Source organism: Monopterus albus, unplaced genomic scaffold, assembly GCF_001952655.1.
Source record: "Monopterus albus unplaced genomic scaffold, M_albus_1.0 scaffold8.1, whole genome shotgun sequence".
NCBI classification, from domain to species: domain Eukaryota; kingdom Metazoa; phylum Chordata; class Actinopteri; order Synbranchiformes; family Synbranchidae; genus Monopterus; species Monopterus albus.
Window position 1 is genome coordinate 70,725 of NW_018127888.1, and position 14,481 is coordinate 85,205.

At 40.2% G+C, this 14,481-nt stretch overlaps 1 protein-coding gene across 13 annotated transcripts in view; it reads left to right on the plus strand.

The window, feature by feature from the left end:
- Positions 1-14,481, plus strand: part of rap1gap2a (RAP1 GTPase activating protein 2a) — a 77,924-nt gene that overhangs the window by 53,694 nt on the left and 9,749 nt on the right. For 5 of the 13 annotated variants that reach the window (XM_020587048.1, XM_020587066.1, XM_020587101.1 and 2 more), the window contains 13 exons: positions 4,333-4,368; positions 7,649-7,681; positions 8,380-8,412; positions 8,656-8,877; positions 8,979-9,082; positions 9,737-9,815; positions 10,949-11,002; positions 11,755-11,838; positions 11,968-12,068; positions 12,582-12,711; positions 13,012-13,167; positions 13,347-13,418; positions 13,918-14,004. In XM_020587048.1, the coding sequence (XP_020442704.1) occupies positions 4,333-4,368; positions 7,649-7,681; positions 8,380-8,412; positions 8,656-8,877; positions 8,979-9,082; positions 9,737-9,815; positions 10,949-11,002; positions 11,755-11,838; positions 11,968-12,068; positions 12,582-12,711; positions 13,012-13,167; positions 13,347-13,418; positions 13,918-14,004 (1,191 nt within the window). Of the gene's footprint in view, positions 1-1,111; positions 1,215-4,332; positions 4,369-7,648; positions 7,682-8,379; positions 8,413-8,655; positions 8,878-8,978; positions 9,083-9,736; positions 9,816-10,948; positions 11,003-11,754; positions 11,839-11,967; positions 12,069-12,581; positions 12,712-13,011; positions 13,168-13,346; positions 13,419-13,917; positions 14,005-14,481 lie in introns of all 13 variants that reach the window. The other 8 variants (XM_020587056.1, XM_020587092.1, XM_020587135.1 and 5 more) reach the window with 5 other exon arrangements.

Below are 14,481 nucleotides of genomic sequence, written 5' to 3' on the forward strand. Positions count from 1 at the left end.
TTCCTGCTGCTGTATCAGTAATTATACTTGTTTATGGTTGCCATTGTACCTTTTGTTTACATGATGTGATCCAGCTATGCTACCTGAGCAGTTCTTATCTGGGCTAGCTGTCTTGTTTGCCATTGCATTAAGATGTTCCAGTTGCTTGATAAATGGGACAGGATGTGGTCCTTCTCACCTTTAATGCCCCCCCACCAGGACAGTCTGCTGCTTATAGCACTTATGTTGTTATGTAGCTTCTTTACCCTGAGTGATCAATGGTCTGTAAATCAGCACCAGCTGCCACTTAAGGAAGGTTATAAGAAGCATTTTCTGAACAAGCAGTCTAAAAGTCTAAAACAGTAGCTGCCAGGTCAAAAAGGTTATATTCTTTTGCATAGAGAGTGCAACAAAGAGCAAGAACCAGGATCAGAAGAATCAGAATCGCATTTATTGGCCAAGTATGTTTAAATATACAAGGAGTTTGTCACTAGTATAGAGGCTCTCAATGTGCTTGTAAGTCAGCAAGAAAAATAAAGAATTTATTTACACACACACACACACACACACACACACACACACACACACACACACACACACACACACACACACACACACACATATATATATATATCCCCCTTGTGGTACCAGAGCTAGCAGATTATTGATTTTATTGCACTGGGGACTGTTCTATTATACATCAAAACCATTCATCAGACTGATGGCATAGTGGAAGAAACTGTCCTTGTCTGGTTGTTTTGGCGTACAGTGTCCTCTAGCACTGGAATTGCAGTCAGAGGAACCTGTGTTTTAGATTCACAGCCAGCTACAAAGGTTTGTAGCTTTAGTTTCAAGTTCAGTCAGAATGTGTCCTCAAAGCAAAGCTGGGACTTGGCAAAGTGGAAAAAAAACTAATCTGAGCTAAACCTAACTGAATATGAATACAAATGAAATTCATCAGACTGTAGAAGATTTCTCAAGTGCTGTCACTACATGAATTCAGTGAGACATGTAGTTCTGCACATATAGAAACAGCCATTTACTATTTATTTGAGATAGTAAGGTGTGATGTTTTCAGGCACTCATTACTAACACTGCATTGCACTTGATTATTTCTTCATTTGCCTTCCAGAATGACGAAAGACAGGCTGTGTTTTACAACGGGGAACATAAGCAGGGTGATCGACAGGAAATAAATGACTGCTCCTGCAACAGGGAGCCACTTTCCCCTCATAGTAAGAATGTTGTAGCCTACTGGTCAGATATTCATCAGCGTCACACTGATCACCACCATGTAAATTGTTAAATTGTAGGGTGATGGTTTAAGTGTTAGGATTATAGATGGGCAGGTACTGGTAATAGTTCATTTTAGGATAAGTAAAGTCCATGAGGAATGAAAACGAACGTGTGTGTGTGTGTATGGAAATGTGCACTGGATTGACCTGTTCTGTTATGACGGATTGAGTTTCCGACCTGACTTGACTTTCCTGTTTAAGTTTAAACCTTAAAAGACAGAGATGAAAAGTGAGTGACTGTCTAAATGTAAACAGGAGGTAAGAATAAGATCAAGACAGACAGAGCTCATGTGTTTTAGCTGCTGTTGTTAAGGTAAGTCTGTATTTTGACCCCTAGCAACCAGACAATGTTAGTGAAAATTAGTGTGTATGTTTACCTGCATATAAATTCTGTTTTTACAATGAATCTTTAAGCATTAACTTGTTCACAGCTGAACACATTTTTCATCCATGCATCACATTGCTACTTAGCAGTATGTTTATTACTGTGTAAATGCAACATGAGGGTACTGTCAAATGTTACAGTAATGGTCTTAATTTTTTAAAAAGCTGGTAGAGAACAGACATCAGTGCTGCTAAATTCACTGATGATCCTCTTCTACATCATTAAGTAATTTATTCACAAATATTCTGTACCAAGTGAATTAAACAGACATTTGGTTGTAAGGTAGCATGAGTTTGCATGGTTCATTTTCTGAATATTTTACATCTAGATTTGGAAGATTTTCAACTTCACATCCATCTGTCAGTGCAGCTGAAATAACTGTAGGAACGATCAATGTTGTGACTGAATTGGTATCCTATAGAAACTTCATCTTTGGAACTTGTATAGCTTTATGCCTTTTATACCTGTTTTACTCCCACATATAGAGCATTTCGCAACAATATTTCCTAACCCCGGGGTCAAGCCAAAATCGTACTGACTCAAGCATCAAATACAGATGAGCGTCAGCACAAATCTCACTCTGTGTTCCAGCATCTGACTGAGCTGTGAGGCTGCTATAAGGGTGTTTACATCTGATAGCTGAAAGGTTAGGGTATCAGCTCAGACCCATCCTTTCATCCACATGTCACCTTGTTCTATTGTGGGCAAGAGAGAAGAGGCTGCTGTGAATCTCCAATCCAGTCATTTTTGGACAGTGCTAACTTTGGTTGGTTCAGTTATTTTGAACAAATCCCTTGTGTTGCAAGCTGAAGTGGAATGTCGTAGAGTAGGAACAAGTGACTGCTGTGGTTATAGTCAAAGGCATGGGGGGGGGGCATTACATTTTTCAAAACATTTCCTCAATCATTCACTTTGTTTTTAATCCTAAAGGTAACGTAAGACGTATAGGCCAGTGCATCTGTCTGACTTATTGCTGTCACTGCACAGCTGACTATGTTCATGACTTTATATGAATATGTGTTAATGCTAGCTGTTAATGAATCTGGCTCTGTCTGGCAGACAGGTGGGTTAATCTGCCTGTAGTCGGTGGAAGCCCCAGCGGGTTGCCATGGGAGATAAGAGATGCAGATGTTGTTGCTGGGCTAGAGAGACAGTGAAAGAGACTGAGTAAAAACCAAAAGATAAAAAAAAAACAGAAAATGAGGCCGAAAAGGGGGGAAAGTTGTTAGTGGGTTAAAAAAAGAAGTTACTACCATTGTGAGAGAACAAGTGCAAGGACAAAAAAGGTGACAAATAGAAATGTACTCTCTTAGATTGACAGCCAAACAAAAAGATATACTTTAGGTGGCTCTTGTCCTTGCACTGCTCTGGTCACAGCAGGTGCTATAACTGATGATTAAACACGCTGTCAACACTACAGGAGCCCAATCAAACACTGGCCTGGTGACCTCTAACAGCGCATACATACACAGAAGATCCCAGCTTGCTGTTGGTTGAGAGCACATGGTGACTGCCGGAGCTGCTATCTAAAAGACACAGGCACCTGTTCTTATTGTTGGTTGGGGTGTCTGGTGCTGACTCTGCAGGTCCAGGCACAACACTGCATCACCTTACAGGACCTTGAGTGGGCTAATATTAACTCATTGATAAGTTGTGTGCTGGCAGCGGGAGTGGTGATGATAGATTTTCACAAAGTGCAGGTGACCAGTGTAGAAAGTGACTTTTTTTTTTTTTTTTTTTTTTTTACTGCTGAAATAGTTATTGAAATGGCTATAAAACAAGTTCCTTGATTAAACTGCTACGGTTCAATGGTAAGGGATTTATTTCCTAGTTCATTTTGCTTTATGTTTTATGGCGCAGCTTGGTATTGGTACATGCTGGTGTGTGGTATTGGCTCAGTCATTTAAAGTACAGTAGGTCATGGTTTAGTTTTTATTGGCCAACTAGGTCCTTTTTTTTTTCTTTAAGTGGTTGAGCAATTGCGTAGCAGTGGTGGAAAAAGGAAGCATAAACCTGCTGTTGTGTGTTCTTTATCAGGAATGTTTTGTGAATTTCTTCCTTTAGACTAGACTTTTTGTAACAGGAAGTTTATCTTGCTGCCAGGATTTGACATCTTTGTGCCTGAGAGTGAGTACATGTGTCTGGCTTAAACCATGCTGCACACATGGTGTTTTATATATTACACTGTATGTTGTGTCAACACTGGAGCACAAAGACGAAAAGCATGTAGAGCGTTATCACCCCCACAGCTTTTGTTTGTGACAAGGTGGGAGCCCCGGGGACAAAGATGTGTGAATGCATGTGTATACTGCATGTTGCTTTCTGAGGAAGTGGTTTCTTATCAGTGTGTGTGCATGTAGGTGTGAGAGGCTGTTGAGAAACTCTCTGCCCTTCCCTGCCCTCTTGACACAGCTAAGTTTATACTGTGGAGGAAAGTCATCCACGGTCAGTAAGAGCTGCTGCTGTCAAAACCAATGTTACAAATGTACTGTAAGACCTTTAATTTAAGGCGCTTGGTTTTGTACTATGTGTCCAAACACTTACAGAAGGTGTAAATGAGGAGCAACTAAACGCATGTTAGGTGTCAATAGAATTTGATGCTCTGCAAGTCAAAGTGCAACAGTGTTGTAGCCTGTTTATATGCTCTGAAATCTTCTTTTGTTTCTATTTCAGTCTGCAGAGTTCTTTGATATGCTGGAGAAGATGCAGGTATGAAAACCTTTCCTTCCTATGAATCTGGTTTCTTTCTATACTGTCATTACTGTATCCCTTCCTTATTTCCCCACTCCCTTCATTTATCTAATGCCCTGTGACGAACATGCTGAGCAATAATTTGCTCTGTATCAGCATGTTTGTGCTATCAGGGGGTCATTCATTAGTTAAAACTTAGAACATGAACATACTGTGAGATGATCTCTGTCCTCTTTCTTCTTCCTTGACCACAGCCAACACATACTGTACAAGGATGAGGCAGACACTGATGATTCAGTCAGTGTAGGTGAGACTGTTGGGTTGATCTGTTGCTCAGATTATATAATGGGCCAAGGTCTGGTAAGAGTTGGACTAGCAGATCTATTTTCTCCTTCTCAGTGTGGAATACATTGATTTATTTATTTTTTTCATCTGAACAAAGTCTGTTTCTTTCTTATGTGACCGCTTTGTATAATAGGCCACTAAAGGTGCCAGCTTCTAAGGACAGATGGGGATGTAAAAAAGGAGCAGAGGAGGAGAAAAAGTGAGGGGAGAAATGAAAGCCACAGGAAAAAAAGGAATAGTAGTCAGAGGAAGATGCAAAGAAATCAAAAGTGCTTTGAAGAGAGAAATGTTCACTTTCATGCCGTTAATCAGACTTGCTTTGCATAGATATTAACTAGAGTCCAGATGTGAATAATAATTGAATGAGTTATAGAAAACAGTTGTAGCAATGTTGAACTCTCTATCATGTAGTTGTAAGCATATTTATGGACATTTAATTTTTAATATAAACTATTTATTAAATGCTATGTAGGACCTGAACAATTTGCCAAGTTAATTTCAGGCAAAAAGCAGTTTATTTAGATAGCACCTTTCTAAACCCAGGTTACAAAGTGCTTCACAGTTAAGAAAAAAAAAAAAAGAGAGCAAAACACAAAAAACAGGGTAAAGACAGAAAGCATCACAAAAACAAAGCACATGGGCAAATGGATGTCTTGGTCTGAACTAGCACTAAAAGTCAGCCTGCATAAATAAGTTTTAAGAAGTGACCGAAAAGCTGCCAGATTGGGGCAGGCCTCGTGTCTGGAGGAAGACTTGTAGCCACCACCGCAAAAGTCCAATTCCCACCATGTGTAAGTAGAGCTAGGTACATCTAGAAGAAGCTGACTGGCTGACCCTAAAGGTCTTCCTGGTGTGTGAATGTGCAGGAGCTCTGAGATATACAATGTGCCAAACATGCAATGTTTTGGAAATGAATAACAGCTTGAAAATAATTCTATAACAAAAAAGAACCCAATGGAATGAGGCCGAAACAGAGGTTATATGCTCGTGTTCATGTGTACTCATCAACAGATGAGCAGCTGCATTTTGGACCAGCTGAATGCAGGACAGAGATGATTGAATGATCCCAACATACAGGGCAGGGCATTAGTTTATTGTTGAACTAATGAAGGCATGGACTGCATTTTCCAAACCACTGAAAGGAAGTGCTTAACTTTTGCTAACAATCTCAGGTGAAAGAAGCTAGCTTAGAAACACTGAGCTGATCTATTTATCCAGCTTAAGGGCACCGTCAAATAACATTCCTTAGCTTCTTACCTGGGATTTCAAGTATGGGGCATCAGACCAAGATCACTGATACAAATACTACCAATTAGTACACACTCTGTTTTAACTTTGTTGATGTGGAGGAAATGTAGTGATAACCATGCACCATGCACAAAGACACCACATATTAAACTAAGAAAAAATAGCAGTGAAGCTTCTTTCCTTATAGAAAGCCTCTGATTTCCAGTCATACATTTTCTTAATGGCTACGTATGCTGATATTCTATTTTGTTTTGTTTTTTTTTAATCGGCAAACATTGTCAACACATGTTCTTTCAAGATAAATATGAGCACTGTAGTTTATTTTGAGTCAACTCCACATGCGCCATCCTGCTGCTGTAAAGACTCACCAGAATAACAAATGTGTATTAACTGCTAAAAATGGCTCCTAACATATTCACTGTTCACCTTTTTTGAGTAATGTTTGCTAAACTCTGTAGTATCAACTATATTTCTTTTTATAACAATAAATGTGGGAGCTGAGTAACATAGTGTGAGGGAGTTAGAAAGTACTGAGAGGGTTTTGTTGACAGTAAGAAAAATGCAGAGTAACGCTAGCCTTGTCCTTAAATTGTGAATTACTATTTCCCCACAAAGACAATAGCCTAAAGAGCACAAGATGCAGACTCACTGTGTGGCAGTTGGACGGACTGACTGAAGACTGGAGATATTTGGAAAGTGTAACTGGTGGATGACAGCCTATCGATCAAAGAGTCTCTCTCTCTCTCTCACTCACACACGAACACACACACACACACACACACACACACACACTGAGCACCTCATACATCTTGGCTGAACCTCAGGTTGCCTGGAGCTGCTCTCTTGAGCTGTGCCACCTCTAACTCCACATCTGGACCACTGTTCATCAAAGTGTGCTTCAATAATGCAGTCTAGATGGTGCTGATGAAGATCGTCATTTTCATTCCCATCTGTTCTTTTTTATCCTTTCTTCTTCTTTCTCTCCCAACCTCCACCTCTCCCTCATTCTGTCCCTTTTTGTCTCTTTGTCTATGGCTGAAAATCGAAACCTTTTAAGAGTGTCTTTGTGATCAGCCTAGTACTGGTGGCAATGACTCTCCTGTGACTGTAACAGCTGGTCCATCAATATGCACTCAAACAGACACACACCACTACAGAATAGACTGTGTGTGTGTGTGTCTGTACTTGGACTGTCCAAGTCTTGATATGACTGGAGGCAGTGGGGTGTATGTTCCCCATCTCTAAATCCCCACACATGCATTTATTTCCTCACTCCAATGCTCCGTCATGGAGACGAGCTGTTCCACTGGGCTTATGCCTCAATTTACCAGTTTACTATGTGTCTACAAGATTAGATTTTCAAATGTGCAAAACACTGCAGACCGAAAAAGGCCTTGCCCTGCACATGAGTGCTGCTGTGTAACAGTAAATGATAACACATATGGAAAAGAACATTTAGAGTGTGTGGAAGCTGGATTTAGAGAGAAAGAGAAAGAGAGAGAGGATGACTAAGTGTCTGTATTACCTGTGTGTGTCTGTGCAGGAACGTGCGTTAGTATGTATGACTCATTCAGTTGTCATCTGGCAGCAGAGACAATGAGGTCTGAAACAAGAAGAGTCATGTTCTAGGGTAGTTTGTAAATGTAAGGTTTATTTTTGACCCCGGTGCTTTTCTGTCCTCATGCTGCATGTGGACATTAAAAAGGTCCCTAAAGCTGAAGAGCCCAAAAAATGGAAGGTGTGAGCAGACACCCACTTGGTCTTATCTTCTTTGATGATCTCATCAGTTTGTTTTTTTTTTTTGTCCCCTGTTTCTCTGCATGTTTTCCTCCACCACTGCTTCATTGTGCCTCTTGATTCGCTCTGCGGTTGTTCGTGTCTCATCTGTCTTGCGTCTGAGGGATTCTGAACACCCTTGTTTTCTCAGGCCTCTTAAAGTAAAAAAATCAATAGCCTCCTGATCTGATTGATTATAAGCTGATTGAACTCCAACTTTCAATTGATCCTCTCCAGCCTGCGAGTAACCTGACTCCTGCTGCTGCAGAATATAAATGACTGACTGTGGGTACGCTGTGCTGCACTCTCAGCGGTGCAGAAGGCCTCAGCAGTATTTAGAGGTTATACACACCAGAGCTGTGCTATGCTAGCGGACTGCCAAACAACTTTAGGCTCATAACAGCACTTAACCCAGGGGTTACTAAATCAAAACAGCTCTGATATAATTAAGGGGTGACAAACCCCCATTGATGTTTCCTGATGACTGTGCACCTCTGACTGTTTCATCATTGCCCGAGAGTCCATTTTGGTTAAGTTGTGCTTCGCTTCTTTGTCGCCTCTGTTTGTGGCCCTGCTTGCAACTGTATCATTGTAGTCAATCAATGAAGTTCACTTTGTTAAAGTGAGTCTTTTAAAAAGTGTGTGTCCTCCGTTTTACAGGATGACTATATCCCCTACCCACGGATAGAAGATGTGAGTCATTCTCACTTGCGTAATATACTTGAAGCACACATTTGCACCTTAGTCATGCGTGACCATTTGCTGAGTGTTCTTGACAATAGATAAAACATTTAAAGCTAAAGCTCCTTTGCATTTTTTATGATTATTAGCTTCAAGCTCTTACTTCATGATTATTAAGCTTGAAAAACTTTATATTTAAAACTTTTTTTTTTTTTGCCTTTGTCTGTTTCCCTTGTGTCCTCCTCCTCCTCTAAGGTCCTGGAGAAGGGCGGTCCATATCCCCAGGTAATCCTGCCACAGTTTGGGGGTTACTGGATTGAGGATGTGGAGGCACCAGCAGAGACCCCCTCCTCGGAGTCCAGTTTCTGTGAGGAGGAGGAGGATGGCGATGAGGCCACAAGTCCTGGTGGAGGGCACAATTACCGCTTAGAGTGTAACAGCACAGCCCGCGCCTACCGCAAACACTTTTTAGGCAAGGTTAGTGTTAATGTGTGATTTAGTTTGTTTCACTGTTATCTAACGAAAAATCTGTTGTTGTATTTGAGCTAAAATTGCTTTCTCACACCCCTCTTTTCCAGGAACATATGAACTACTACTGCACTGGCAGCAGCATAGGCAACCTCATTATGTCTCTGAAACACGAGGAGGCTGATGGCCAGGAGTGTCTACGCATCATGCTCAGGTAACATGAGAATAATGTACTGTACAGTGCCAATATGACTGGTAGTACCTTAATGGGAACATAGATAGTTTAGCAGGTCTGTAAGCATAAACCAAAATATTAAATGTTTCACTTGATGATGGCTCAGATCACCAGCATTAGTAGGATTCATCTTGTAGGGAATGTCTCTACAGAATTCGTAGTGATCTATCCAATAGTAATATTTCAATCTGGACCATAGTGGTGGACCAGTTAACTAACAGAATAACATTATCCTCTGTATAGGTAGCGCCTGCAGTAGTATTAGTGGTGCTAAAAAAGAAAAACAAGCAGACCTACATGGATATTTCCTCTCACTCTATAAAACTTGTTGTAGTCTGTATGCTCTGTCATGAATAACTGAATACATTTGAGGTGTATTGGACAACTTTCCTACCATTATCACAGTTTTTCATTAACAGGTGACAAAGCTAACTGTTTATTTGGTATTAATCAGCCTATCTTGCTGTCTTTTTTTTCCCCTGTGTTGAGAGTTGCTGAGACTATACTCATCATGATCATAGTGTTTCTTGTTTTCCATCTTATCGGGGGGATTGCATATAAGCTCTGTGTTACCATAAACATCAGAAGTTAAGAAATCTTTTTCTTGGAACAAACCTTTGAATTCTGTTGCAGGTCAAGGGCCAAAACAGTCCATGACAGGATCTCACTAGCAGGTATCAACCAGTTGCCCAGCGTACCTCAGATTGCCAAGGTAATGTACAACATAAAAGTACATGACGTTTAAAAAATAGCCATTTCAAAAACACAGTCACAAAGGACACTATGAATATTTTTTTTTTGTTTATATACAGTTTAAAAATAAAATCAAACTTCACTAATAGACCTTGTAATGAGAGATTCAAAAGAGGTGATTTAACTCTTCAGCAACATCAGGTTTGATCTGACTCTTCCAGTGACAAAGGTCAGACTTTGAGGGTGTTGATTAAAACCCTGCCAGTCCAAATCCTTGTTTAAATATCATGTGCCCAGTGATAAAGAGATCTGTCTTCTAAAAAATATTATAAGGGAAATTTTGGCAAAGGTTTATGAAGCCACTCTCTAATACTTTTAAAAACTCACTTCCCAAAGAGAAACTGAAGGACATTTCTACATTAAATGACACAATAGGTGAATCCCAATTCTCCTAATTGCATTTGTTTTCCTCGCTTGTTTTTTCTTTGCGTCTTAGTCCCGCCCATATAAGATGCAAGGGCAAACTAAGGAGGCAGGAACAAGGAGACATGTTTTAACTGACATGAGAAGACCCTTCATGTGAAATGTGCAATCACAAACAAATTTTTGTAAAAGGATGCGTCATTCCATAACAAACTTGTATGTCTTCAGTTATAGCTTCTCAAGGCAGCCTCCTCGCTCTCTTTGCTCCTCAAAGCAGAATTAAGGGCTTTGGAACATTTGTCATCATGGTGGCCAGGAATGACTTGTGGGTTGAGCAAGGACTAAGGACCCAGAAACAATAAAATATGGGAATTGGGATTCACTTAAAGTACCTGCTTCACCTTTATACATCCAATATAGTAATTATCATGCATGACTTCTATTTTGCATTTCCTGATTATTGTCATGACATGTGAATCAAAGGCCCAGTCAGGTATAGAAAGCTATGGCATCCTGAAAGCAAATGATAATAAATCAAGGATGTACTCTGAGTGAAATATTATAATTTTTATATGGCAAGAAATGTATTTTCACTTCTAAGCAAATTGTGAATAGTAAACTCTATAAATGCCTTGTGCATAAACTTGACAACATGAGATAATGTTTCCCTTTTGGCTTTTACAGTTTGTGGTGTCTGTAGTTATAACAAGTCTTTGTTTTTCCTTTCAGCTTTTTTGTGATGATGCCACTGGGCTAAAGTTCAACCCAGTCCTGTACCCTCGGGTGAGTTTAACTGCCCTTTCACACTGACTTCATCTAATCTTGATTTGCATTGCCAGTTAGACATTTATTCAGTCAAGCTTACACAAGCCATATTTTGCTTTTTTTGTCTGCTTCTGTTAAGAACCAAAGGTGTACTACAGGGTTAAAACGATAATGCTCCACTGAATAATACATGCCAGGAACTGTCCCTGAAATCTACTGCAAATCCATGAATATTTAATGCTGCAGTGTTTATTTCCTATTTAGTCCTGGGGCATTTTTTAAAACATAAACTGATGCAGTGATTCCTTTAATTATTTTTGCCACCATTGCTTAACTGTTCCTACACTGGTGCCTTCAGTAATGTTTCAACTCCCTCTGACTCTTAACCAGAATACACAGCACAAAGCTTATCACATTTTACTCCTCATATGCCCCCTATATCTCTAACAGTAAGTACATTATGCACCAAGGATTGATGATACGAGGCTGCAACAGCTTTCTAAAATGGACATGATGAATCTGTTTTCCCTCCTGTGAGCCTGCTGATGGAGCATGCTTTAAGCCTGTGCTTCAGGGGGAGGCAAAAAACCATCTGTGCCTCAGTCTGCAAGAGGCAGAGTCGAGATCACTGCCCTCACTGGGGGCCGTGACAGTTTGTCGCATGCCAGGGCCCAATAAACCTGCCCTGGAGACATGTTGGAGAGGAGGAAAACATGTTTTCCCAACTAAGAGTTAATTAGTAAAAGTTAATTTTTTGTATGCATGTACAGGGATCCCAGTTGATAGTGGCTTATGACGAACACGAGGTGAACAACACCTTCAAGTTTGGAGTCATCTATCAGAAGTTTGGACAGGTGAACAATTTTAATGTAGCTGCATTAGTTTACCTTACTTGATGTACACTATCTGATCAAATACACAGTTTTATTTCTTGTACCTTTTTCTCTGCTTTCTGTCCTCTTCCAATTTTCTCTTCTTCTCAGACATCAGAGGAAGAATTATTTGGAAACAATGAGGAGACACCGGCTTTTAAGGAGTTTCTCGGTATTCTAGGCAACAACATTGAACTTCAGGACTTTAAAGGGTAAGAAGAGAAGTGAAGTAGCATAGTAGAGTACAATAAAAATGGAAAAACCAGGCAGTCGTATAAAAACAGACCCAGAGGGGAAAAAAAATGTGGAAGGATCAAACAAAGGATGCCATTAGTGCTTTACAACAGAGTGCAGTAATAGCAGGGTTTAATTACTGCAACCTTGGAGCAATTTGTCCTGCTGTTTTGACCTCGGCGTGCACCCGTGATAAACTGCTTAGTGAAACAGATCCTAGAAAAGAAAGTGCCACATTCACAGGTAAAGGTTTCAATGCTGTATTTGTCTTGCAGGCTTTTTCTACTGAATTACACTCATTACTTTCAGTGTCTTTTTCAAATTGTAGCTGACACATTACAGCAAATTACAGTTTTTCTGGGTGACACTGGAACTATTTAATCAGAAAACATCATTGAACCCACATTTTAAATACAGGAAATGCACTTATTTTATTACTGAAGGCTGTAGGCCACATTGAGAACATGACATGCGCTTTGATAATGTGACAGGTTTCGTGGTGGGCTGGATGTGTCCCATGGTCAGACGGGGACTGAATCTGTCTACACTGTCTTCAGACAGAGAGAGATTATGTTCCATGTGTCAACCAAGCTTCCCTTCACTGAGGGAGACATCCAGCAGGTACCAGATAATACTGGATTTATTATTGTTACACTGAGGGCATGATGGATTTTGCTGCTAAGAAAGGCCTCAAAAATATCAATATTAACTGGTCATGTGTAGGTACTGATGATGTGTTATGTTGTTCTTATTGCATGACTGAGTGTCAAATAAAATGCTTGCAAGGTATTTAATGTAGTCGTGTAATTCTCATTTGAAATGAACAAATTCATCTTGCATTCATTGGTGTATAGGTCATAGAAGAGTCATACTAAAAAAAAGCCACACAACCACTAAATAAATTACCTCTGCCTCCTTCAGCTCCAGAGGAAAAGGCACATAGGAAATGACATTGTGGCTGCAGTCTTCCAGGAAGAGCCCACACCATTTGTTCCGGACATGATTGCCTCCAACTTTCTGCATGCTTACGTGCTGGTACAGGCCGAGAATCCATGCACAGAGCACACAACATACAAGGTACAATAAGTAAATCACACAAGGGTGTTTGAAACGGCCAGAAGTTGCTGTCAGCTGGAGACAAAAAAAAAAAGCTGTGGGCATATGAACAATGTTTTCAGTTTTGTTTCAGCCTCCCATCTTGATACCAAAGTTCTCCTGAAATAACTTGGTGACTATTATTTATTTTATATCAACAGGTGTCTATTACAGCAAGGGAGGATGTACCTCCTTTTGGACCCCCTCTCCCAAACCCAGCTGTTTTCAAGAAGGTGAGAGACCATCTTAGTGTTTTTAATGTTCAGTGAATCAGCTTTTCATTTTCCACACAACAAGTAACTGCATCAATCCAGCGGCGGGCAAAAACACTGCACAGAAGGAAGGAAAGGTGCAGTGGTAGAAAATAGGGGTCAGGAGACAGGACCTGAGTTTGCACCTGCAGGATACAAGACTGAGTAAAAAGTAGAATCACACAACTGATATACTGTACTGTAGCAGAACTCCTACTGTACTCCCCCATAAAATGCAGTTTGTGTGTCAACAAAAGGCCAAGCAATGTTTTAATACATACATTTAGCAGCATGTTAGGACAAAAAAAAGAGGTCTGAGCCAGATGGGAATTTAAATCAGTGAGGCTGATACTCCTGATCACAATGTATGTAACTGTTATCTGTATGTTGTTGATAAGGTCATCTTTATTTTTCCTCATCACTAACCCCCACCCCTCTGATTATTCCCCATTTCTCTCTTACCATCTTACCCTCTCTTCAGGGTCCTGAGTTTCGAGACTTCCTCCTGACAAAACTAATCAATGCTGAAAATGCCTGCTACAAATCTGACAAATTCGCCAAACTAGAGGTGACACACACACACACACACACTCACACAACCGCCCTCAAACACAGCATGCAAGGCAGCTTTATTTATATACATTTCATACACGTACTGTAGACAAATCATATGCCTTACAAAGGCAAAGAAAAATGGCAGCGGCATTAAAATTGGTTATGACAAAATGAAGATAAAACATTGATAAAATGAAAAGAAGAAATAAAAGGTCTGAAATTGAAATCTAGCAGTTGCAGTGCAGAAAGTGCAGCATAAAAACCCGTCAATCACATGCAAAGTACAATAGCAGAGTTTTCAGTTGAGACTAGAAAGTGGGACACATTTAAGGTCATTAGGAAGCTGATTTCATTTATGTGCAGTATAGTAGCCAAAAGCAGCTTCACCCTGTCTGGGTCTGACCTGAGGTTCTACCAGCTGACTGCGCTAAGGATCTCAGAGCCCTGCTGGGTTTATTCTTCAGGGAGATCAGAAATGTACAGTGGGTAC